We start from the raw sequence: 26,827 nt of genomic DNA, 5'->3' as shown, positions 1-26,827 counted from the left end.
AGCTGCACCATTTTATATTCCCACCAACAGTGCACAAGGGTTCCCCTTTTGCTAATCCTTGCAAGCACTTGTTTTTTCTGTTTTTTGGTAGTAGCCGTCCTAGTGGCTGAGGTGGTGCAGTGTTTCTTTGTACTGATTTATCATTCTTTACCTATTCTAGACGTGAACCCTTTGTCATTTATATGCGTTGTACATATATTCTCCTACTCTGTACCTTCTCTTTCTACTTCTTTTTGTTTTAATTAATTAAATATTTGGCTGCGTTGGGTCTTCGTTGCTGTGCACAGGCTTTCTCTAGTTGCGGTGAGCGGGAGCTACTCTTCGTTGTGGTGCGTGGGCTTCCCTTTGCGGTGGCTTCTCTTGTTGTAGAGCTCGGGCTGTAGGAGCGTGGGCTTCAGTAGTTGTGGCACACGGGCTCAGTAGTTGTGGCTCACAGACTCTTAGAGCACAGGCTCAGTAGTTGTGGAACATGGGCTTAGTTGCTCCACGGCATGTGGGATCGTCCTGGATCAGGGCTCAAACCTGTGTCCCCTGCATTGGCAGGCGGATTCTTAACCACTGAGCCACCAGGGAAGCCCCCAGAAGTACATAATTTTTTTCTTGATCTGTTTAAGTGTAAATTGTAGAGCTAATCCTCCTTTATTGCTGAGTATTTCAGTGTGTATTTCCTTAAAAAGCAAGACCATTCTCTTATAACCATAGTACAATAACATCTGGAAATGAACATTGATAAAATGCTAGTATCTGATCTGTAGACTTTAGTTAAATTTCACCAATTGTGCTAATGTCCACTTTAGCAAAAAAGGAAGAAAAATTTTTTTCTGGTCCAGGATTCAGTCCGGGGTTGTGAATTGCATATAGCTGTTCTTCATTCTCCTTAAATTTGGAATAGTTCCTCAGTCTTTGTCTTTTAGGACCTTGACATTTACTAAAGCGTGCAGCTCCGTTTGTTTGGCTGACTGTCCTCCACATTTGGGTTTGTCAGTGTTTCCGTAGGCTGGGGCTGCAGGGTCCTGCAGGAGTCCCACAGAAGCTGGGCGTCCTAGGTGCAGCATTTCCAGAGGCACGTGGGGTGTGGTGTCAGTGTTCCTGGTGATGATAACTTGGTGAAGGTGGTGTCTGCTAGGTTCCTCCACTATCAGGTTACTATGTCGCCTTTTGTAAAAATAAGTATCTTGTCGAAAATACTTTGACACTGTAGATATTCTTCTCTCATCAAACTTTCACGTTAGTTTTAGCAATTTTTAGTAATTCTTTCCAGAATCAATTATTACTATGATTATTACTATGATTTTTGCCAAGTGGTAATTTTATAATTCCATCATTCTTTCTACATTTATTAGTCAGCATTCTACTATAAGAAAGAGTTTTTACTTTTCTCCCATTTGCGTATTCATTTATATTAGTGTGGATTCATGGATTCTTCTTAAGTGGGCTGTAAACTGTTAGCATCATTTATTTTGATGCTCAGATTGTCCCCAGTTTGGCCGGTGGGAGTCCCTTCAAGCAGGGTCTTGTGTCCTTCTGACATGTTCCTCGTATTCTCTGAACAATTTCTTTTCTTTTTTTCTTTTAATTTATTTTTGGCCGCGTTGGGTCTTCGTTGCTGCACGCAGGCTTTCTCTAGTTGCAGCGAGCAGGGGCTTCTCCATTGCGGTGCGCGGGCTTCTCACTGTGGTGGCTTCTCTTGTTGCAGAGCATGGGCTCCAGGCATGCGGGCTCAGTAGTTGCAGCAAGCAGACTCTAGAGTGCAGGCTCAGTAGCTGTGGCGCCTGGGCTTAGTTCTGCGGCATGTGGGATCTTCCCGGGCCAGGGCTCGAACCCGTGTCCCCTGCATTAGCAGGCGGATTCTTAACCACTGCGCCACCTGGGAAGCCCCTCTCTGAGCAATTTCTTAATTTCTGGCACAGTAAATTTCCTGTTTTTCCAGCCCCAGCCCTAGAATCAGCCTTGTCTTCAAGGAGGCCTTGATCTTTTCAGTGAGGGGTAGAATTTAAACCATCTGGAAGCTAGGTGTGCTCATGGCTTTTGCACATATTGTTTATAAGCCCTTTCATCAGACAGAGGTAGGAGCGCGCACAGGTGTACATGCATATCAGTACCAATTTCTGTATCTACTTCTCTCCATATACATTAAAACCTCAGAGTTCACACTGATACTTCCAATTCCAGTTACAACACAAGGTTGCTAGTAGCCTTTGCACTTTCCATAATTGTAATCCCTTCCTCTGACAGTGGCATTGGTTATCTATAATAGATTTGTTTATTTTCTCAATCCTAGAATATACAGAAAATACAGATTTACTCACTGTTACCACTGCAAAAAACAATTCTACCAGCTGGAATTCAGAATTTATACTTCTTTGTATTTAGCTTGAGAGTTTGAGGGTTTATGGTCAAAATAGTGTGTTCAAAAGATACTTGATTGCCCCCATTCCAACCCCATGTGGTTGTATGATTCATTTGAAATGGAGTTGTGTCCACTTCTTCCCATTGTGTTCCACTTTAGGGTCCCCCCACCCTGTTTGTTTAATTATTCATTGTGAACACGTAAAGCACTCCCGTGGTTCCACGCGTCACAACTGTATGAGATATGGTCAGAGAAGTGCCCCCCATACTCCTTACTCTGTCTCTACCCACTGCTTAGAGGTAAGCAGTCTAATTTAGTTTTTCTATGTTTCTTTTTGCATAAATGAGCAGATGTTTATTTTCTATTTCTGCTTTCTTACACAAAAGTTGACATAATTAGATATACTTTTGCACTTGGCTTTCTTCCACTTAACGTATTCTAGAAACCTCTTTACACCACTTTTTAGCAGTCTTTCTCATTCTGTTTAACATTTCATTGTGTGGATATATATAGTTTATTCAGCTACTAACCTATGTACAGGCGTTTAAGGTGTTTCCAGTATTTTGCAGCTAAAAACAATGCTGCAATGAGTAACTTTATGCGTATGTATTTTTGTCTTATTGGAAGTGTGTCTTCAGGTCTAAATTCCTAGAAGTGGGATTGCTGGGCAGGAGGTAAAGGCGTATGTAGCTTTGTTAGATGTCACCAGACTCCTTCCGTAAGGCTCTGTCAATCAAGCTGCATTCTCGCCAGCAACTTATGAGAGTGCCTGTTTCCTCACATCCTTCCCAAAGGAGTGTATCATACTTTTTCCTTTTGTGCCAGTCTGAGGTGAGAAGTGGTATCTCAATGTTGTTTACTTTGTATTTCTAATATGAGTTAGTCTGACTAATCACCTTCTTTTGTACATTTGTGTGAGTTGATTGTATGTGATTGTTCATTTTGCTCACTATTCTTTGTGTTTTTTGGTCTCTTTCCCCTTAATTTTTAAGAGTCCTTTGTGTATTAGGGATATTAGCCCTTTATCTGTGAGATATTGTAAGTATACTTACCCAGTTTCTCATGTGTGGATTTTATTTTTAAACTTTGCTTATTTTTTTTGGCCATGCAAAAATTTAAATTTTTTCTTAAGATTTTTATGTAGTCAAATTTTTCAATTTTTTGTTTTATCATTCAGGATTTTGAATGATAGAAAGCCTTGGAATTTATTTTTGATATGGTGTGAAATAGGGCTCATTCATCTTTTTTCCTTTGTGAATATACAGTTGACCTAGCACCATTTATTGAAAACTCCATTTTTTCTGTACTGCTTCTTTGGTCATAAATCAAGTGCCTATATATACAGTTTGGTTAATTAACGTGACAATATTGTATTATTCTAGTTATTGTGATAATTGCATAGATTTTGATTTGGTGCTCTGATGTATGTTTAACTTTGCTATTACCCAAAGGCAAATTGTAAACAGAGAACTGTGACAATTCAGCCACTTTTTACAGGAGTATGTAGGGTGGTCTTCAGATGTAATTATTATGGAAGGAAAGAATATTTAACTTATGGAGGAAGGAAAATTAGTTCAAAGATAATTTTAACTTTTATTAACAATATAAAAAACAATTTGAAAATGTAAGAATATGCTAAGTTTATTTACTGCTTAGTAGACGAGGTACAAATTGACAGGAAGGGGGTGTAACTTGATTTACAATTTTTTTTTTTGCATCATACTTGATAACCAGTTTCATTAAGAGATACTAGTCTTAAAGAATATGAACAGGGCTTCCCTGGTGGCACAGTGGTTGAGAGTCCGCCTGCCGATGCAGGGGACACGGGTTCGTGCCCTGGTCTAGGAAGATCCCACATGCTGCGGAGCGGCTGGGCCCGTGAGCCATGGCCGCTGAGCCTGCGCGTCCAGAGCCTGTGCTCCGCAACAGGAGAGGCCACAACAGTGAGAGGCCTGCGTACCGCAAAAAAAAAAAAAAAAAAAAAAAAAAATCTGAACAATCCTTAATGATTAATGCAATATCCCCCTTCCTTATTATGTGATCTAGATTTTTCATAATATGACAACCCTAAATTACCAAAGCTTAATTCTGACAATTCATTTAAAACATTAATCTTCTTTCTGCCTCTTTTTTAGTAAGACAGATTGACCTACCTAATGGTACTACTCCATATACAGTCACTGACATTTAAAACTGGGAGAGGCTTCAGATTTAGAGATGAGTTGTTTTTGAACCATTTTAATTTGTAGAAATGAATTCATTGTGATTATCCGAGGGTGATTATCTCAATGGGAAACAACATAAGTTGGCTGGTTAACTTGTGGCTTCACCTTAGTGGGCAAAACTTTTGGTTATTTTATTTAAAAGCAGGGCTTCCCCCCCCCCCCCCCCGCAGACCTTTAACTCCTCTTTGTTCTCTCTCATTTCTAGGAGAAGTAAAATCAGATTTCTTCACTGTTTTTCTTAAGTAACAATTTTATACCCAATCCAGTTCTCCAGAGTGCTTGTTTTCTTTTTAAAAAGCTCACATTTTTAAAATCATCTTCATAAAACATAAATAAATATTACAAATGGTCTTTCTCGAGTAGTATGATCATTTAACCCTCACTCTAACCATAAAATTTCTAATTTTTTATTTGTATATTACTTAGGCTTTAAAAAACAACAACCCTCCTTTCAATTTTGGCTTAAATTAGACTACAAAAAAAATAGAGGTAAGAAAAATAAATTTCAGAATAACTTCTTTTAGACATTGGCTCCATCGTTGCATCACTTCAGAGCAGTGAAGATTCCTCCTGACCCTCAGTACTGCTTCTTTCTAGAAACTGCAAGGTGGCGTTTCCTGTGGCGTTACAGACCTTTCCTGAGATAGCACATGTGAGGTTGCTATCCTAGAGTCACATCCTAGATGAGCAGTAGCAAGGAGGATGTCTGCACTTTCTCCCATCCCTCACTGAATCTGGCACGTGGGGGCACACAGTGGGCTTCCATAACATCTCTGAGTACATTATGATTTTCATATTTTAAAAAGAAGTGTGTGTGTGTGACTTCCCTGGAGGTCCAGTGGTTCAGACTCCGTGCTTCCAATGCAGGGGGCGCAGGTTTGATCACTGGGTGGGGAACTAAGATTCTGCGTGCTGTGCATGGTGTGGCCAAAATAAATAACCAAATAAAATAAAATTTAGAATGGCTTTATAAAAGAAAAAAAATGTATATACTAGGGTGAAGATTTAATAAAATTAATTAAAAAAAGAAGTGATCATTTATGAAGCAGTGAAGAAGTTCTGTTTCTGTAGCACAGAGTGATGTGCTGCTTGGTAACTGTCAGAAAGTCCTTGTAGAATTCTTGAACTCAGCGTAAAAGTCAAGGGCTTTGTTTAGTGTCAAAATGTTATTTAATCTTGCTTCATCTAATCAATTTGTTTTTATCTTCTGTTGCTTCTAGACCAAGAGCAGTGATGACCTGTTAGCTGGGATGGCTGGAGGGGTTACTGTGACTAATGGTGTCAAAGGGAAGAAAAGCACCTGCCCTTCCGCAGCACCGTCAGCATCCGCCCCTGCCATGAGCACCATGGAGAACAGACCCAAGAGTAGCACAGGTAGGCGCGCGCTCGGTGTGAGGGTTACACTGCCTTTGTGTTTGAGTAGATGAGTGCACTGGTATTTAGGGAATTCCATCTAATCATAGAAAATTTCAAACATGCACAAAAGTATCTGGTATTTCATCTCTGTGTACTCATCACCCTTATCACCTGATGGCCACTCTTAGCTCCTTGACACCCACCTTCCCCTATTTTGAAGCAAATTCCAGATGTCATCCACAAATATTTAATTATCTTTGAAAGACAAGGATTCTTTTAAAAATATATTCATAATACCATTATCAGTCCTTAAAATAATTAATAACCATTTCTCAAATCATAAATTATTCAGTAAATATTTAAATTTCTAACTGTCTTATAAATATTACATACATATATTTACTTATTTGTTTGGATCAGGATTTACCAGGATTCACTTAAGGTCCATATATAGTAATTGGTGAAGTGTCTCTTAAATCTTCATTTTAAATCTATGAGTTCATCCCACTTTTTTCTTGCAGTTTAATTTTTGTGGAAACTGGTTGTTTGATCTGTAGAGTTTCCCATGATCTTGATGTCCCCCCACCCTTGGGTCGTGCTGTGTGGCTTGCAGGATCTTAGTTCCCCGACCAGGGATTGAACCCAGGCCCTGGCAGTGAAATCACCGAGACCTAACCACTGGACCACTATGAAACTGCCTCCTGTGATCTGGATTTTTTTTTTTTAATTATTTATTTATTTTTGGCTGGGTTGGGTCTTTGCTGCTGCACGTGGGCTTTCTCTAATTGCAGCGAGCGTGGGCCATTCTTCATTGCAGAGCACGGGCTCTCGGCCTGCGGGCTTCAGTAGTTGTGGCACACGGGCTTAGTTGCTCTGCAGCATGTGGGATCTTCCTGGATCAGGGATCGAACCAGTGTCCCCTGCATTGGTAGGCAGATTCTTAACCACTGTGCCATCAGGGAAGTCCCGTGATCTGGATTTTGATGTCACATTCCTATGATGTCCTTGATTTTATTCTTTTATTCTCTCTGTTTACTATAAATGTCGTTGAATTTAGAGCCTTGATGGGACAGACTCAGGTTCCTTCCTCTTACCCCCGCCAATTCCTTCCTAGGTAATAGTTGTCTGTCCGTCAGGAGGCCCATTGTTTCTGGCCGTGTCCCGTTCCATGTTGTTAGCAGCCTCTGATGGTTGATGGCTAGATCCATTCATTCCAGTCCTACCATTCTTTCTTCCTTCATTAGCAGCAGTTTGTTTCTAGATCTCATTCTGTAGTCCAAGGAGTAATGTTATCATACTTTACTTCTTACACTTACAGAAAAAAACTTTGAAACTTCCTATAAACTTAAGGTCATATGTTTGTAATAAAGTGTGTGAAAGCAAATTGGTAGAAATTATAGCAGACCTTCTTTTTCTATCATTATTTAGGCTCTTGTCCCCTCTGGTGTGTATTGGATTTTTTCCTAGCCCAGGTTTGCCTACTGTCATCTCTCCTGCTGTGACCCTCTGTGGATTCTTCCGCCCACTCCAGGTCACGCCCCACTGTTAATTGTAATAGCAGTGCAATATGATCACCAGAAGGAAACATGGAAGTCCTTACTTTGCTTTAGAGGCGTTATTCCATTTTGTGCTCACTACAGCCCTGTGAAGTAGAGGCTATCATTAGTCTCATTTTAGAGATGGCAAGCTACACTTAGAAAGCTCAAGTATCTTGCTCAGGGCCATGCATTCATTTGCTCAGTGAATGCTTACGGGGTGCCCATTTTGTACCAGGCCTCAAAGCTGGTGATGGAGCAAAGACTGGACCTTAAGTCTTTCGCCCTCAAGCCTGGGGTCGTCACCACATTTAACACTCTAGCTTGTGTGGTAAGAAGGAAATTCAGTACTCTAATCCCACCAGTATCTCCTCCTGGTTCTAGCCTTTAGAATTCCCTGGGTGCACACCCGTGGTTCCCTGCTGACCAATGCCTCCTGCCCTCACAAGGCTGGAAATTATCACCTCCCCGGATCAGTTGCCCCATCTTTTCCCTCTTTTGGCCTCCATTTGCAGTTGTTCCTCCTAATCCTGTTACTTCTGCCTTTGAAATCTATTACAGATTTATTATCCCTTCTCTGCTCTTATGGAGATCTAGCTCTTGCTCCCCAAATGCAGGCCTTCCTTTAGTTTTACTGCTCTTCCTTCTTCCTGTTTTACTTCGCATCCTCTAGCTTAATTTCCATCAAAGTAGTCTTTCTCTGTGTTTCTTCCCCGCTCAAGAAAATTTATTGAACGTTTGTTGCTGCAACTCACCAAGTTCTCCCTGGCATTCAGGGCCCTATGGAAACCTTCCCCTGCTGCTTCCATCGACTGTAGGACCTTACTTTTCCTTCCTGTGTACGATGCTGCTTCCACTACCTCGTCCTCATCTGTCGTGTGGCCACCAGCATTCCCTACCCTGCTCTACACTTGATCCCTGGCAGAATTAGTGGTTCTCTTCCCACATCATCCTCCCTAGTGTAGACTTTTTTTTTTTTTTTTTTTTTGCGGTACACGGGCCTCTCACTGCTGTGGCTCTCCCACTGCGGAGCACAGGCTCCGGATGCGCAGGCCCAGCGGCCACGGCTCACGGGCCCAGCCGCTCCACGGCACGCGGGATCCTCCCGGACCGGGGCACGAACCCGCGTCCCCTGCATCGGCAGGCGGACTCTCAACCACTGCGCCACCAGGGAAGCCCTCGTGTAGACCTGTTACTCCCCGTTACCTGGTTAGCCTGGTGCCTGCCACATAAAGAACCAGTTGGTGCTTTAAAAATATTCATTGGTCAGGTCTAGGACTTATTTTTCAAAGTAAAAAATAGTCTAATGATTTCCTTAAGTGTTTGTGGGTATTTAAACATACTCCTGTTCTTTTTATATTAAATACATGATCGTGTCAATTGTTTGCACAGGTTTAAAATTTTGGCAGTTAAGTAATGGTGTGCCTTGTGCGGCATATTTGACGAACGTGCTGTTATAACTTGGCAGTGATGCATCATCGTTTTCGAGCACTTAGGGAGGCAGAGTGGCATACTGCTTAGACTGCCTGCCTGTGTGTAAATCTTGGCTCATCCATGTATTACCTGTGGGATGTCAGCAGATTATTTAACATCTCTTTTTGGGTTTCTTTGTCTGTAAAACAGGATGATGATAATGAAGCTTGTGTAAATGTGTATGAAGTGTTAATATGTGTGTGTAGTAAGTATAAGTGCATGTTGTCCATTCTAATAATTCTTGTTATTGGTACTATTTTGTGGCATTTTATGGTGTGAAAAATTTTTTTGCATTTACTTTGATCATAGTTTTTGTGGTTATTGTAGGTAGCTTAGGTTTTTTGTTTGTCCACAGGCTGCCTCTCACTTCTGGTCATCTGTAATCTTCCTTCACTGTCTGTTTCTGCAGTTAGTTTGCTACCTGACTGGCTATCCCTAGAGTCACCTTCATCTGGCTTGCCCTAGATACTATGTCCCTGGCCACCTGTTGAAAGCCATGGTTTGGGATTCAAGTTCATGTGTATAGCTTTTTTTTAATGTGAAAGCTTTATTGAGATATAATTCACATTCCATAAAACTCACCCCTTTGCGGTATTCAACTCAGTAATAACTTCATTTAATTGATAATTAAAAGATGATTGATTTTCCAGTTTGGAGGAAACAACTTTACAGTAACCAGACTCTCAGGCAGAATTAGTGTAGGTCAGAATCACTGTGTGATTATGATTATAGATCCTTAGATTATATCTCATTCAACCGGGGGCATAACTATGTGCCTTACTTTTATTTATTTATTTATTTTCGGCTGCGTTGGGTCTTTGTTGCTGTGCATATGCTTTCTCTAGTTACGGCGAGCAGGGGCTACTCTTTGTTTCAGTGCATGGCCTTCTCATTGTGGTGGCTTCTCTTGTTGCAGAGTATGGGCTCTAGGTGCATGGGCTTCAGTAGTTGTGGCTCATGGGCTCTAGAGCGCAGGCTCAGTAGTTGTGGTGCACAGGCTTAGTTGCTCTGCGGCATGTGGGATCTTCCCGGACCAGGGATCGAACCTGTGTCCCCTTCATTGGCAGGCTTATTCTTAACCACTGCGTCACCAGGGAAGTCCCACTATGTGCCTTTCTATTGCTAAGTTTTTGCCTTATATTCTTTGTCTTAAACATGTAGGCACGAGTTCTTCAACCAAGCGGAGCACTTCCACAGGTAATAAAGAATCCAGTTCTACTAGAGAAAGATTACGTGAACGTACCCGACTAAACCAGAGCAAAAAACTACCTTCTGCAGGTCAGGGGGCTAATGACATGGCGTTGGCTAAACGTTCCCGCAGTCGCACGGCTACGGAATGCGACATTCGTATGAGCAAGTCCAAATCGGACAATCAGATCAGTGACAAAGCTGCTCTGGAAGCCAAAGTGAAGGATCTTCTCACATTGGCAAAAACCAAAGACGTGGAGATTTTACATTTGAGAAACGAACTCCGAGACATGCGTGCTCAACTGGGCATTAACGAGGACCCTCCTGAGGGGGATGAGAAGTCGGAGAAGGAAGCCATCATTGTTCACCAGCCCACTGACGTCGAGTCCACTTTATTGCAGTTACAGGAACAGAATACTGCCATCCGTGAGGAGCTCAACCAGCTGAAAAATGAAAACAGAATGCTAAAGGACAGGTTGAACGCACTGGGCTTCTCCCTGGAACAGAGGCTAGACCATTCTGAAAAACTGTTTGGCTATCAGTCCCTGAGCCCAGAGATCACCCCTGGTAACCAGAGCGATGGAGGGGGGACTCTGACTTCCTCGGTGGAGGGCTCTGCCCCTGGGTCAGTGGAGGATCTCCTGAGCCAGGATGAAAACACCCTCATGGACCATCAGCACAGTAACTCTATGGACAACCTGGACAGCGAGTGCAGCGAGGTGTACCAGCCCCTCACATCCAGCGATGACGCCCTGGACGCACCATCGTCCTCGGAGTCAGAAGGCATTCCGAGCATAGAGCGCTCTCGGAAGGGGAGCAGCGGGAACGCCAGCGAAGTGTCCGTCGCTTGTTTGACGGAACGCATACACCAGATGGAGGAGAACCAACACAGTACGAGTGAGGAACTTCAGGCGACTCTGCAAGAGCTCGCTGATCTACAGCAGATCACCCAGGAGCTGAACAGCGAAAACGAAAGGCTCGGAGAGGAGAAGGTGATTCTCATGGAGTCGTTATGTCAGCAAAGCGATAAGTTGGAACACTTCAGCCGACAGATCGAATATTTCCGCTCCCTTCTAGATGAGCATCACATTTCCTATGTCATAGACGAAGATGTAAAAAGTGGACGCTACATGGAACTGGAGCAACGCTACATGGATCTAGCTGAGAACACCCGTTTTGAACGGGAGCAGCTTCTTGGTGTCCAGCAGCATTTAAGCAATACTTTGAAGATGGCTGAGCAAGACAACAAGGAAGCTCAGGAGATGATCGGGGCACTCAAGGAGCGCAACCACCACATGGAGCGAATCGTTGAGTCTGAGCAGAAGGGCAAGGCAGCCTTGGCAGCCACGCTGGAGGAGTTCAAAGCCACAGTGGCCAGTGACCAGATCGAGATGAATCGCCTGAAGGCCCAGCTGGAGAACGAGAAGCAGAAAGTGGCGGAGCTGTATTCCATCCATAACTCCGGAGACAAGTCTGACATTCAGGATCTCCTGGAGAGTGTCAGGCTGGACAAAGAAAAAGCAGAGACTCTGGCCAGTAGCCTGCAGGAAGATCTGGCTCACACCCGGAATGATGCCAATCGATTGCAGGACACCATCGCAAAGGTACTGTTTAAGTATATAGAATGTTCTGGACCAGTGTTATGCGGCTGCAGTACATGGCATGCTTACTGAGAGCCAGCAGCCCTGGTGGTGTGTCATTAGCTTTTGTTAATCAGATTTTTTTTAAGCTTCAGAATGGTTTTCTTGTATTGGGATGGAGTGAAAAGTATTCTTATAATAACGTCACTTCCACTCACTTGTACTTTGTTACCGTTTTCCTGCCTGTGAGAGGATGGGGCTGGAGTTACAACTAACTGAAGTTGTAACAGAAGTTGTCCCTAGTTCTGGGTATGCCCAGGGGAGTGTGTCATGCAGTTTTACGTCCTCCTCTGTAGTGTAGTTTGGCATAAGAAAAACAGAGAGCCAGTATTCCAGTCTGTGGGACCAGCAATGTCTGCCTCTTCTTATCCTTTTGTGGTTGTAGTTTTTCAAGTAGAGTTCTGTTGTGATTTAAAATTACTTTCGGAGTGAGAAGGCTCCTATTTCTTAGAGGCCCATGGTTTGTTGCTGGTGGGGACCTTAGTGATCATTGGTCCAGCCCCCTTTTTTTTACACGCAGTGTGATAGTGAGGACTCAGTCAGAACTGCAGCCCAGGGTTGCTGGCAGTCGCCAGCCTCACGCGGTTGCTGATGTAGTGTTTATTATTATTTTTTAAAATAAATGTATTTATTTTTTTGGCTGCATTGGGTCTTTGTTGCTGTGCGCAGGCTTTCTCTTGCTGCGGCGAGCAGGGGCTCTCTTTGTTGCAGTGCGAAGGCTTCTTGTTGCGGTGGCTTCTCTTGTTGCGGAGCACAGGCTCTAAGCGTGCAGGCTTCAGTAGTTGTGGCACGTGAGCTCAGTACTTGTAGCCTGCGGGCTCTAGAGCGCAGGCTCAGTTGCTCTGCCACATGTGGGATCTTCCCAGACCAGGGATCAAACCCGTGTCCCCTGCATTGGCAGGTGGATTCTTAACCACTGCGCCACCGGGGAAGTCCCTGATGTAGTGTTTATTTGCATGACTTATCTAATTATCCTAGCTTACATTTTATTTCCTGTTTCAGTGCAAAAAATTTTTAAAGTAGGAAACAGTATATCTTTGCTCAAAATTTGAATAATATAAACCTTAATTTTTTAAGTGACAACTTTCATAGATACAGTTTAGGAGATGTGGTATTTGTCGGAGCGTGTATATTGGGGGCCACTATGAACTAACACTGACTATATTAGAGAACTTTTTTGTCTCCATTTTTAATTTGATTTTGAAGCTGTCACAAATCAGACATCATTTTTGTGGGAAAGCATGTTAATCATTAATCAGATGCATGCCTTCAGTCCAAACTTTGGAGAAGGGAAAATTTCCTCATAAATAATGTAGTGAAGTTCAGTGAGATGCCAGTGTACTTTCAGTCAGTGATGTGGCAGCAGATCAGGCTTAAGCATACTGTGTGAAGTCCATGTTACTGGAGAGTGCCTTCCACCCAGTTATTACACGGGTCGTTCTTGCTCACGCAGAGCAGCTCACGCTCAGCTCCCTGCTGAGACAAGGTGTGCCTCTGTCCTAGGACTTATCTTAGAACAGCTCTTACTTTTCTGATCGGCACTATCAATTTTGCACAGGTAGAAGATGAATACAGAGCCTTCCAAGAAGAAGCTAAGAAGCAAATAGAAGATCTGAATATGACATTAGAAAAATTAAGAGCAGAGCTGGAAGAAAAAGAGACAGAAAGGAGTGACATGAAAGAAACGATCTTTGAACTTGAAGACGAAGTAGAACAGCACCGGGCGGTGAAGCTTCATGACAACCTCATCATCTCCGACTTAGAGAGTAAGTGAGGTCCCACCCGTCTTAACGTGTGGGAAGAGTTTGCCTTCTAAGTAGCAAAGTGATGGGGTGGGGGTGGGGGCGTGGCTCTGCCTGGGGGGCAGGGGTTCAAAGGCAGGAGCACAGTGGCCGGCAGATATGCGTGTGGGCAAGAGCTTCCCATGGCCATTGTCAGTCTTCCGGCTGCTATTTGGCTCCTAAAGGACTGTTGAGTGGAAGCATCTCTTTAAAACTGCTTAATTATGGAAAATCATTTAAGTGAGAAGCTAATGGGGTTGTTAACTTTCTAGATCTTAGGAAAAGCCATTTGTTGTCGATGTCTAGTGGTTGCAAGTATACTGAGACCAAAAAATATTTATCCTTTATAATCTTATGCCTGAGGCACAGGTTTTTGTTTATTTGTTTAATATTCCTCCCTTTCACGGAGATTTTGTGATCAGGTACACTTGAAACTCAGATTCTGAGTTGCTTTGTTTGCTTTTTAAAAGATTCTAAAAAACTGTTTTGTAAGTATTTCAGACTTTAAAAAAAGTTGCAAAAATAGTACAAAGCATTTCTGTGTGGAAAATTTGATGAGGAACAGAAATTTGCATGATCTTAAAATGTCTTCCCACAGACTGTTTATTATGTTACAAGTGAGGAAAAAGAAACAACCAGAAATTACACAGTGGAGCAATTGGGTAACACTGTGACCCGGTGATTGGGTGATCATGTAAGTGACAGAGGCACATGGATATCGCTAGGCTGTATTCTGGCTGAGGCATAGCTTCAGTTAATCATAAAGAAACATTAAACAGACAAAAAATGAGGAATGTTGTACTAAAAGCGCAGGGTCCAATGGTGCTGTGTCCTCAAAAATGCCAGTGTCATAAAAGACAAAGGCTGAGGGAAAATTCCAGGCTGTAGGAGGCTGAGGAGGACAACCCATGCACTCCCTGTGCCTGCACTGGCTCCAGGGCTGTCGGGAGCTGCTGTAAAGGTGTGGTGATGGAACTGGAATGTGTGTGAGATTAGGTAAACGTATTGTGTCGGTACAAATTTATGAAGTTGATAACCCAGCTGTGTCTGTGTATTCTTGGGAACCACACACTGAATATTCAGGGGTGAAGGACTGTGATGTATATCCTTAAGGGTTCAGGAAAAAGGGACAATTAGAGGCAGACGGACAGGGATAGGAGGTAGCAAATGATAAATGGTAAACTATTAACAGTAGGCGAATCTGAGAAGGAGGTAAATGGGTGTTTGGTTCTTTGTGTTACTTCTTGCACCTTTTCGTAAGTTTGAAATTATTTCCAAATAATGCATTTGAGAAATTCTTATGTGTTCTTCCTCTAGATTCCTCAAATGTTAACAGATTTTAAGTTGTCATACACTTTAATGATGGCCTGGTGGGGACAGGGAGAATGGAGGTAACCTTTTTGGATGCCTTGGTTAAAGCTCTTAAAATTTCTGGTTCATGATGCTGCTCCTTTGAGCACTGACGGTTTACTATTTATTCCCTGACAGCGGATTGACAGGCAGATACAGCGTGTCAATACAGTAGCCAGAGCCCCTGGGCTGTGGATGGCAGAGGTGGGGTGGAGGGGAGGTTTGAACTATTGATATTTCCAGGTAAGAGACGGTCATTTGCAGGAGCCCTAAATGTGTCTGGTGGCAGTTCTGAGTGCTGGCTAGTTGACCCAGCATCTGTAGGTTGACCTCAGGATCATTTGGAATATTCCAGGGTATCTGGATACTGAAGTAGTGGATTGTGGGATTGTATTTCTTACATAGTGATGAACTTTTTCATCTAAAGTTTAAAAAAACTTTTAGTTTAACATTTATATCTAGCCTGTATTTCATTGTCACTGAACTGAGAAAGTTATCTAATTTTACTTCCTAAATATAAGAGGTTCTAAAGTTTTTCAGATTAACTTGGGGGTTCAGCGTGTTTTCCATTTTGTACTGATAAGAATAGCCTTTTCCCTTGCAAACCCTTTGATTTGAATGTGGAAAGAGTGACACCTTGTGGTAATTGGGGTAATAGCTAGAAAACTGTTAGGTGATAAGGATTCCTGGGACAAAATTTTCCTTATCATTGCCAAAATAAAAGTTACATCGACATTGTATGAATTTTAACCATAAAATGGCTGAAAAGGGCTTCCCTGGTGGCGCAGTGGTTAAGAGTCCGCCTGCCGATGCAGGGGACACGGGTTCGTGCCCCGGTCCGGGAAGATCCCACATGCCGCGGAGCAGCTGGGCCCGTGAGCCATGGCCGCTGAGCCTGCACGTCCGGAGCCTGTGCTCCGCAGCGGGAGAGGCCACAACAGTGAGAGGCCCGCGTACCGAAAAAAAAAAAAAAAGGCTGAAAAGCCTTAATAAATTTTTTTTTAGCCATGTAGTTTCTCTCCCCAGTTTTTTGAAATGAAAAGTTGAAATGTATAGAAATACTGTGAGAGTAGTGTGGTAGTTTAGCACCTCCTGCCTGGATGTGATAGTGGGTAGCATTTTGCAGTGTTTGCCTTCTGTATGTGTGTGTTTAACTGAACCAGTTGGCAGTAAGCTGTGGACTTCATGATACTTAACTTCTAAATATTTCAGCATGCACCTTCTAAACATCCTCCTCGAAACCACAATGCCTTGATCACATCTAGTAAAATTAGTCGTAATTTCTTAGCATCATCTAATACCCCATGTGAAGATTTTCCCAGCTGTCCCCAAAATGTCCTTTATAGTTTTTTATAGGGACTGGGATCCAAACAAATTTCATGCATTATAATTTGTTGTTACATCTCCGTAGTCTGATAGGAGTTAATTTTCTTCCTAGAGAATTCTAGCATTTGGGATTGATGCAAAGTTAGCACTTGGTATAAGGGACTCGGTGACAGGGAATGCTATTAATTGGGAAATTGAGATATTCTTCTGTGGATGAAACCATCACCATAGTCAATTTTAGAACTTTTTTATCACCCCCAAAAGAAATCCTGCACCCATTGGCAGTCACTCCTCATTTACCCCAAAGCGATTCTGACTTTGGTATTAATGGACAGGATTTTAAAACAGCTACTGTAACTACTCAGGGCGTAGAGGAAAACATGCTCATCATGACAAACAAATAGCAGATCTCCACAGAGAAATAAAAACTGTAAAAAAAAGAACCTAGTAGGTATTCTGGAACTAGAAAATTAAACAGCTAATATAACAAGTTACAGAGTCATTTAAACAACAAATTAGAGATACAGAAGAGCCAGTGAACTTGAAAACCAATCAGTAGACATTATCCAGAGAGAAGAAAGATTGGAAAAAAATTAGTAGAGTATCAGTGATATCTGTGGGACAGTATCACAGGTGTATCATGTAGTTGGGAGTCCAGGCGGCCTCCCGGAGAACATCAGTGCTGTACTGTGTAGACCTGGCCTGCGGTACTTCTCAACAGCATCTGAGCTGGAAAGATTTGATATAAAAAGTCACTCAGTAACTACTGTTAAGACTTCCAGTTCAAGATGATGACCTGAGATCATACATACTTCCTTTCCCTTCCAAAGTCCAAGGGACATGGCAGGAGAGATATAAAAATTACAATGAGCTTGAGCAAAGATAGAAAACAGGGGAAGGGTCCTATCAGTTGGTCAGCAATTTGGGGTAATTTCTGGAATACTTTATATAAAGCTGATGGAATTGGCTGTGGAGAAATCAATCAGAATAGAACATTCTGCCGTTTAGGAGAACACTAAAGCTCTGAGTAATAGTGTTCCCAGCAGAGCCCTGGGGATGGGGGCACTGAAACCTCCACATCAGGGATCGTCGTGCCCCAGGGCCAGCAGCGGTCTCAGGCCACAGTGTAAGGGATTGCTACACTGTACCGCCCCCTCCTCTGTCGGGGCTGTCTCTGGTGTTTGCCCCCAGGCTGCTGCTGCGCTCACCTCTAAGTAAGGTGGGAGTATGGTGCCAGGGACTCCCAGCACGACCTTCACACTGTGCCAGAAGTAACTGCAGCCTGCCCTGTTGTCTTAAAGAGAAGACCACCTAGAGGGAAAGGCAACTTGGCCTGGCAGTGAAACTGATACACACACACATACACCTGTTGCCTCAGCAGAAGCCGCCATTCCGTCTTGTACATCCAGAGGGCCCCACCCACCCTGCAGGCTCGTGTCATCAGCAGAGCCTTTAGCCGTTTGTTTTGTTGAGAAGCATGCAGGAGTCACTGATCTAATCATTCTTTACAAGTAAGAAAGACCAGCCAGGACTTATTAGACACTTAACACCTTAGAAGAGCTTAAGGGAGAAGCAGCATAAAGAAGCAGCTCAACTGAATCCCCAGAAATAAAGGTAATAACTTGCCCAGCAAACCAAAGCTGACTGGTATTACGAGTAGTGACACCAGCGAGACCTCAGGTCTGGCTCAGTTGCGACCTTATCAACCACTTAGTGTCTGCATAGTAATGCTCTGTGCATGCTTGCAGTTAAGTCCTGCCCTTTTCCTGCCCTCTGTACTTCCCAAGATTGGGGCTAGGGCCTGACATCCTGATACATGGAACATTAGCGACAGTGGTGAACAAGGGTGGCTTGAGATTAGAGAAGGAGCAGAAGGAAATAGAGGAAAGCTGTGTAATTCTGTGATGAGAAAAGCCTGGAAGGTAGAATACTTGGAAGGCTTAATGGAAAAAAGTCTCATATTTGACTATGTATAATTGAAATTTTCAGTTCAGCAAAGTGCCAGAAATAAATGACATTGAGAGAAATATTTATAATGCATGTCAAATATGTAAAGAGATTCTGTACATCAATAAGACTAGAATAACCCATTAGCTAAATCAAGTGTATGAATGGATAAGTCAGAAAAAGACACAAAAAGATGCTTGACTTTTAAAAAAGCAAAGAAACTCAAAACAAGATGCAGGTGTGAAAAATTGAAAAGATTGCTAAGGTGTAAGAGAGGAGAAAGGGTCCTCTCATATACTGCAGCTTTTTTGGAGTATTGATTATAATTTTTCAAGTACAACAGTAATTTAGCAATCCACTTCCAGAAACCTGCTCTTCAGAAACATTCTTACAAGTTTGCAAATGTATACATAGATGTGGATGCTTGCTGCAGAGTTGCTGGTTACCACAGAAACTTGGAAGCTACCTGTATTTTCAGAAGTCGAGATCTAGTTAATAACCCATGTGCCTAGCACATCCCTACTGTGGCTGCTCTTTCATCAGCCAAAATAAACAAGGCACGGAGAAATGTGTGCACAAAATAAGGCAAGTCGCATAGAGGATGAGCTGAGTATATTACTTCTGTAATTAAAACCATAAAAGTTTTAAATACAACATTACACTGAAGTTGTAGCCAGGCATAATGGTGTTCCCTAAGAAATACGGATTTCAGTGTATTCTGTACCATAAATGCTCTAACGTGGTGACTTCTCAAAAAATATTCTGTATTCTTGAGCTAGAACCTTCTAATGGATTGACTTGGATCCTGTTGATAGTTTCAAATGGTCCTTCACTTCTTCTACTTCTAGAAATGGGTCTTCAAGTAACATCTGAAAAACTGTAAAGACACTTACAGTGTTTATAACAAAAATTGGAACCCTTCTGGCTGTTCATTAATAGGAGGTTGCTGAGACAAATCATGATATATCCAGTTGATAGCCATTGATGGCCAGCCAATTGATGGCCATCTATCATGGCCATCAAAATGGTGCTGTAGGTCTGTATTTATTGATAAAGGTGTCCAGTATCTACTGCTTAATGGAAGGGCTTGTGAAGCAGTATAAATAGTATAATTTCATTTTTCTTTAAAAATAATACACACATATATGGAATCTGGAAAGGTATATGCCAAATGTAAATGCTAGGTAATCTTATTTTTGTCACCATTTTCTGTTTTCCAGACTTGTTACTGTGAGCGTGCATTACTTTTAGAATCAAGGGGTAAAAGTTATATTTACTTTTTTGGAGGGGGATAAAAATGAGTAAAATAAAAATTAAAAAACAGAGACAGAGACTTCCCTGATGGTCCAGTGGTTAAGACTCTGCTTCCACTGCAGGGGGCACGGGTTTGATCCCTGGTCGGGGAACTAAGATCCCGCATGCCACGTGGTGCGGCCAAAAAATTTTTAAAAAAGAAAAAAGACAAATAAAAATAGTAAATGGTTTATTTGAAACTCATGTGTGTCCTCTTCCTGCATCAGGAGTTCTGGTTTGGGAGTAAAGCTGTGGTCTGGTAGTTGGATACACCACCTGCCCTGTTCCCCTGCCCCTGAGGTGTGGAGCTTTAACTGATAGGTTCCTCTGGTCCTTTCCCTTCCTCTAAAAATTGCACCTGATGGCAGTTGGAGGTTCTTGACCAGATGCAGGAGTCTGACTTGAGAACTCGGGTATCTGTACCCTAAGGGTTTTCTGGGACTCAGAGGGCAGGAAAGGTTGGTGGAACTTTCATTACTTTACACCCCAAGGGTTGTAGGTAGATCCTGTGCCGTGGTAGCTGCCCAGTGACACCCTCAAGAGTGATTGACCTGTAACTGGAACCAGCATGGAGGCCTGGTTGATGGTTCTGGTTTTGTTGGTGATGATAGGTCTTGGTGGTGAAAAAGATTATGAACCCCATTATTAAATGGGCAGGGCAGTGTCCAGAATTGTTCAGAGCAAAGTTGGACTAATAACAATGAGAATAGAAATTTACCTGATTTCTAGAATAAAGATAACATTGTAAAATTGAGTTATAATTTTAAAAATGAGGTTATAGTAGTTCTTCTGTTCTTTGATAGAATTTAATGTTACATTTGAGTTGAAGACAATAGATGGCAGTGTCTCTCACACTTAAAGCTTTGAGGAAGGAAACTGCGTTTAGAGGCCCCAGAGTTGCAGGCTAAGCTGCCCTGTGTGACTGGTCACTGGGAGAGGCGGCCGTTTGCTAAGCCTCTTCACAGCGAGAACTGGAGCATAGACGTCTTTGTTTCCAGGGAGGAAAAGCTTGTTGTCACTTTTAATGCTTTTGTAAAGTTTAAATCAAATTCCCTGGAGACACTTGAAGTGCACTTTATTCGGTCTGAATATGTCCACTGGCTGCCAGCTTCCCTTCTGTTTAAAAGAAGACATGCCAACAATAAATACGTAGTGCTGAGGGTAAAAGAATGTCCTTTAAGAGTAGTGATCATGTGAATTCTGTGGCCATGAATGTAGAGGTTGGTGAGAAAAGGATAAGAAAAAAATAAATGAATGAAATTTGAGATTTTATGATCAGTCTAAGATGGCCATGTGGCTTAAAGTGTCACCTGGGAATCAAGGCACCAGATGTTAAAGTGGGCTGCAGCAAGATTTGCTGTCATCTGTCTCATGTAAGTTACCTAGATAGATCCTTTGTGACCAAAAGAAAAGACAAAGGATTTGCAGCAGAGGAGAAATTACACATTTTTTTGTTTGCTTGTTTTAATTATAAAATATTTTTTGTACATAAATATAGTGTAAATGAAAGGTGTAACCCCTAGTGTTTTCCACACTAGAAATATTTTAGCTTCTGTCCTTATTCCTTGTCTATGTCTGGTAATATCACCAAGACCCTGATTTCATCTACATGTAGGTCATACGGAGCCAAGTTCCCTGCTGGTTCCAGAGTCATCCTTTCCTCTGGAGGTTCGGGTCAGGGTATTGGACTCACTCATTCACCTGCTTGTCCACTTTACCCTCAGCCAAATTGGGTGGCCCGTTTGCCCATTAAGTTTCCAGGTTAAATGAGGTCTGAAGCAGCTTGTATAGAGACAGACTTTTTTTTTTTTTTTTTTTTTTTTTTTTTGCGGTACATGGGCCTCTCACTGTTGTGGCCTCTCCCGTTGCGGAGCACAGGCTCCGGACGCGCAGGCTCAGCGGCCATGGCTCACCGGCCCAGCTGCTCCGAGGCATGTGGGATCTTCCTGGACCAGGGCACGAACCCGTGTCCCCTGCATCGGCAGGCGGACTCTCAACCACTGCGCCACCAGGGAAGCCCGAGACAGACTTTTAAAGTTTAATCCTTTGCATATGAAAACATCCTCTTTTCTGTCTCTAAAAGGGTAGGAACTGTACCTTTTTTCCTTTCCCTTATATCTCATGCACCGTGTAAATAAGTCTGATACAGAGTAGGTACTTATGAGCAGTTTGTTGAATTACTGAGTAAAAGTAATTAATTAACTTTTTATTTCATAGGCTCTAACTTTTTGGAATAATTTTGGGGTGATGAATGGGAGGAAATTGACTACTAGCTACCAAAAATGGCCATTTTTTTCCACCCATGTTTTATCTCATTTTTTAATTAAAAAAATTTTTTTAATCTTTTTAAAATTTATGTATTATTATTTTTTTTGGCTGCATTGGGTCTTGGTCGTTGCGTGCGGGCTTTCTCTAGCTGCAGTGAGTGGGGGCTGCTCTTCATCGTAGTGTGCGGGCTTCTCATTGCGGTGGCTTCTCTTGTTGCGGAGCACGGGCTCTAGGCGCATGGGCTTCAGTAGCTGCAGCACGCGGGCTCAGTAGTTGTGGCTCGTGGGCTCTAGAGCGCAGGCTCAGTAGTTGTGGCACAGGGGCTTAGTTGCTCCGCAGCATGTGGGATCTTCCTGGACCAGGGCTCGAGCGCGTGTCCCCTGCATTGGCAGACGGATTCTTAACCACTGTGCCACCAGGGAAGTCCTCGTTTATTTATTTTTTAATTTTACTTATTATTTATTTTATTTTTGGCTGCTTTTGGGTCTTCGTTGCTGCACGCGAGCTCTCAAGTTGCAGCGAGCAGAGGCTACTCTTCATTGCAGTGCTCAGGCTTCTCATCGTGGTGGCTTCTCTTGTTGCGGAGCACGGGCTCTAGGCTCGCGGGCTCCCGTAGTTGCAGCACTCGGGCTCAGTAGCTGTGAGTCATGGGCTCTAGAGCGCAGGCTCAGTAGTTGTGGCACACGGGCTTAGTTGCTCCGCGCATGTGGGATCTTCCTGGACCAGGGATCGAACCTGTGTCCCCAGCATTGGCAGGCGGATTCTTAACCACTGCACCACCAAGGAAGCCCCTCATTTATTTTTTTATTCAGCTTTAGAAAACATCATTATTATGTATTTATAGTAATCATTACACATATAATTGTTATAAATATTCTAGACTTTATATTGTTACTGAAGTGAATTCATGCCTTTTAAAAATGTCAGAACACAAATGTATCAACATTGAATTAAGGTTTCAGAGGTTTCAGCAGAGCAGATTCCTCGTGGAATTCGGAGAAGGAAGACGTGGACCAGTCTCAGAAAAAGCATCAGCCTGCTCATACTTCAGGGTCTTGATTGGAAGCTAACAGCCTAAGAGGTGTTTTGGGTACATGTTGTTGCACACAGGTGTTGGCTGTGCCTGGGTTCCCTCTGCTACGTGTAAGGAGTAGGGGGAATGTTTACTCAGAAACACCCGTGTCCATGGTTTGACATCCCTGACAATAAACAGTTAAGTTCTGGCAATGGAATATTGAAACACTTGATGCTAGGTAATGACCTTAGGATTGCTTTCTCTTCTGCTTCCATTAGCTTGTGTACTTATACACTTGCTCTACTCTACAGGCCTACCTGTGCTGGGGCTGCAACCTCGGCATGTGGCTCCTGGCTCTGAGGTGTGCTCAGCCTCTGTGTGAAGAAACGCACCCCTGTTGGCAGTGGCAGCAACAAGGCTGTGTAAGGCAGAGTCGGAACACAGAAAGGACAGGGCTCTGCTGCAGGGGGGCGTCGGTGAAGTCAGAGTGTTTGTCACCAGGTGTAAGTGCCTGCTCTGGTGCTTAACCAGAGAGACAGTGATGGGCTCCTGAGCTGTCAGAGTGACCAGCCGTGGGGAGGCGCTGGGCAGCAGCACCAGCATGGTGCCCTCCCCAGGCATTTCCCCTGACGCAGGGGTTTTTGAGCAGAACCTCCAAATAGAAGGGGACTTCCTTGTACATTTCTGGATCCCAGGGGACTGGCCTTGGCTGTGTCTTCATCTTTGCAGCCCCACTCTGTCTAGATCGGCCTTGGCATAGTAGTGGTGCCCATCAGATGTTCACAGTGCATGACATTGTTGGAAGGAAATTCATATTATGCTAGAAATAATTTGAGAAATGGATTTACTTAATCCTTTATTTTGTGAAAGACTTTGCATAGAATTAAATAGCACCTCCCCCAAGTTACAAAATAATTAAGTTTGTAAACATCTTACTAATTCACCACTTTTCTGGAATTTATTCCAGCATGTAAAGTAAGTGATGCTTGCAAAAATACTTTAGATTAATAACCCTTTTGATTAAAATCTCCCATTTTAATTGCAGTCAGTGTTGTTTTGATTGGTTATGAGCCAACAATGTGTGTGTGTTTCTAACAATTGATTTTACTTAACTTTTTGTTTCAGAATTAAGAGGCTGAGGAAGGAAGTCATCCAGAAATTGTGATTCAAATTTGATATTTTCCTTACAAAGTAATACTGGTTTATACTTGGATTGGACATTCCTTTTTCCTTTTAAAGTTTTGTATTAAAAATAAAAAGTCTTTGGGCAGGATGACTTTCTGAATGTCATATTTAAGTACCTCCTCCCTTTATGTTATTCCTTTCGAACACAGTTGTAAGAATAAATATTTAAACTTTTGTGGTCTTTTCAGATACAGTTAAAAAACTCCAGGACCAAAAACATGACATGGAAAGAGAAATCAAGACACTCCACAGGCGACTTCGGGTAGGATAAATCTTCACATACTACCTCATTAGAAAGCACAGTTTTCTGAAAGTTGAGCACTTTGGTGTCGTTGACCCCACTCCTTCATCTGAAGCTTCAGATACTGTTACAATACTGAGCCCACTGGGCTTTGGGCAGAAAGCTACTGCTGTCACTTCAGAGTGGGACAGATGCTAGATTCTGGTTGCAAGATTGTACTAGTAATTGATGAGTGGTAACTTTAGAAAGAGGGATTTAGGAAGCGAGTGTTATATTTTGGAAAGAAAGTTTATTAGCTCTGGATTATGAAGCGTCCCAAACTAAACTGCTTTTCTTGTGAGTTTTCTGTCTTCTGTGGATTTGGTCAGCCTGCCGATGGCAGCAATGCTCTGCTCTGATGCAGAGGGTCAGGGAAGCTGGACTCGTAGTTTGGGTTGTGCCTCAGTTGCTCAGGCTGCCTTGGGGTGGTGGGCACTGGGCCCAGTCAGCAGCTGTAGCTCTGGGAGAGGGGCTGCCGTGGGGAGCACGCCCGGCCACAGAGGCTGCGGGAAGCAGCAGGCTGTACAGGTCCTCAGCTCCTCTCTTTGTGTGATTTTTTGTCTGCCTAGATTAAATTCAGTGTTTTTCTTCTGGCTTCCTCTTCCTTTTCCTTTACTTTTGATTTTTTTTTTCCTGTTAGTTTTTGGTGTCAGGATATTTATAGTTTTTCCCTGTAAAATCTTTCAGTGTGGTTCACACACCATTTATCTACCTTCTAGAGCTTTTCAGACGTACATTTTGGATGCTGTGTTTATTTTCGTAAGACTAACTTTGATACCTGCCATGAGGAAGGGAGGCTTGACATTATCATTGTTAATACTGAGCACCCTGAGTGCCTGATGCCTCAGTAGGTAGATCAGCTGGAAACTCTCTTCCTCACTAAGAACACATTCACCAAAAATAATTACGTTTTCTGTTAGAAATAGATAATAGCAATTCTCTGGGATTTAAAAGAAATTAGTCATCGTTTGAGATAGTGCATTACAGCAATCTAATCATAAACACATTTTATTGCTTTAAAATAAGTCTTTACTGCTCTCTTTTGGAAATAAAAGTTTAGTTTTTTAATGTAGGAAGAATCAGCAGAATGGCGGCAGTTTCAGGCTGATCTCCAGACCGCGGTGGTCATCGCAAATGACATTAAATCTGAAGCCCAAGAGGAGATTGGTGATCTGAAGCGCCGATTACATGAGGCCCAAGAAAAAAATGAGAAACTCACAAAAGAATTGGAGGAAATAAAGTCACGCAAGTATGTTTTGAGAAACCAGCTCTGTACTTATGTTTCAATAGGGAGCACTTGAGTCACGGTTCTGTGATGTGGTTTTATGGAAAGAACGTAGGCTTGACACTGGTGTGATTGAGTTTGGGTCCAGTGGAAGTTAGTCACCTTTTCTGGCCTCACTCTGTGACCCCTGTAAAGTAGTGTGGTCTCTGTGGCCTTTCAGAGCTGTTGTCAGTGTCCGTAGTCAACAACTCTGGAGGGGTTGGAGTGGCTGCTGGCATGTGGTCCATTGTGGTTCCCGCCAGTCCTCTGTCCCCTGTCCCAGCCCGTTGCTCTTCTTTGGGTTGTACTCCTCACGGAGGGCGTGGACCCTGGAGGCAGACAGACTCGGCCCCATGCAGCTCTGCCTCTGCTGGGTGTGAGGGCTCGCTCAGGCCCTCAGTTTGCTTGTCTCTGCAGTGGACACAGTCCTGCTTGTGTCACAGAGTTGTTGTAGGGCTGAAGTGAGACACCCCTGGATGGCGCTCAGGGCCACGGCCAGTGTCCATTAGCAGGTATTTTAGAGACCCGGGTGAAGGATACAGGCTGATTTCTCTCCACTGCTTGCTTGAGGAGTTGTCTTATGCTTAATACACACAGGTATTTTCCCATTTAACATAGAGCTCTTTGGAAACCCGTAAAAAGTCTTAGATGATGTGCTCTGAGTTCCTAGTGAGATTCTATCTGTGAGCGGGGGAGAGTGGTTTTTGAGATTTTTATTAAGTATCAGTAGAGTTTGAGGTTATTGTGAAGAATTTGATTATTCATTACTTTGAACAATTCTTAAGCAGCCCTAGGTAAAAAATTTAGAAAAATATTTAACAGGCCAACTTGGAAAAGCTGTCTTATTTTATTGTTGCCTAGGTCTAGTGGATGCCCAGTGGGAAGTATTGTTAAACCATTTTTCTTTGGCTTCTTTAATAAGCAGAACACGGAGGAATGAGTTGGAAGATTATTAATTCTCCACTAGTACATTACCCTTCCTCCTTTGTACCACTGAATGAATAGAAATGCTCCATTCGAAAGGTAGCCCAAGTGACTGAAATTCTACTCTGAGAGACTTGTTCCACTGGCTCCCGAGAGCCTGTCAGTGTTTGAGACACATACTTAAAGGATGTGCCCCCGAGAGAAGTAGCATTGTGTAGAGCAGCAGTTCTCAGAGTGAGGTCTACAGACCCAGGGGTCCCCAGGGCCCTTTCAGGGGCTCTTCGAGGTCAAACTGTTTTCATAATAATGCTGACGTGCTGTTTGCCCTCTTCACTATGTTGACTTTTTGCACAGATGGTGGACAGCAGTTGTTGATGGATCAAGGCCTTGCCACCAAATTGTACTCGTGGTCATTGTGCTCTTCCCC

General features: G+C 42.9%; 1 protein-coding gene across 2 annotated transcripts in view; it reads left to right on the top strand.

Moving 5' to 3' along the window:
* SPECC1L (sperm antigen with calponin homology and coiled-coil domains 1 like) overlaps nt 1-26,827 on the top strand; it is a 92,148-nt gene that overhangs the window by 5,347 nt on the left and 59,974 nt on the right. For both annotated transcript variants that reach the window (XM_065889272.1, XM_065889271.1), the window contains exons 2-6: nt 5,796-5,949; nt 10,101-11,731; nt 13,326-13,533; nt 24,121-24,194; nt 25,286-25,461. In XM_065889272.1, the coding sequence (XP_065745344.1) occupies nt 5,796-5,949; nt 10,101-11,731; nt 13,326-13,533; nt 24,121-24,194; nt 25,286-25,461 (2,243 nt within the window). The remainder of the gene's footprint in view (nt 1-5,795; nt 5,950-10,100; nt 11,732-13,325; nt 13,534-24,120; nt 24,195-25,285; nt 25,462-26,827) is intronic.

Source organism: Phocoena phocoena, chromosome 13 (assembly GCF_963924675.1).
Source record: "Phocoena phocoena chromosome 13, mPhoPho1.1, whole genome shotgun sequence".
In the NCBI taxonomy this organism is placed as follows: Eukaryota; Metazoa; Chordata; class Mammalia; order Artiodactyla; family Phocoenidae; genus Phocoena; species Phocoena phocoena.
Note: the sequence above shows the minus strand (reverse complement) of the source record. Positions and strands in the feature narration are given on the sequence as shown.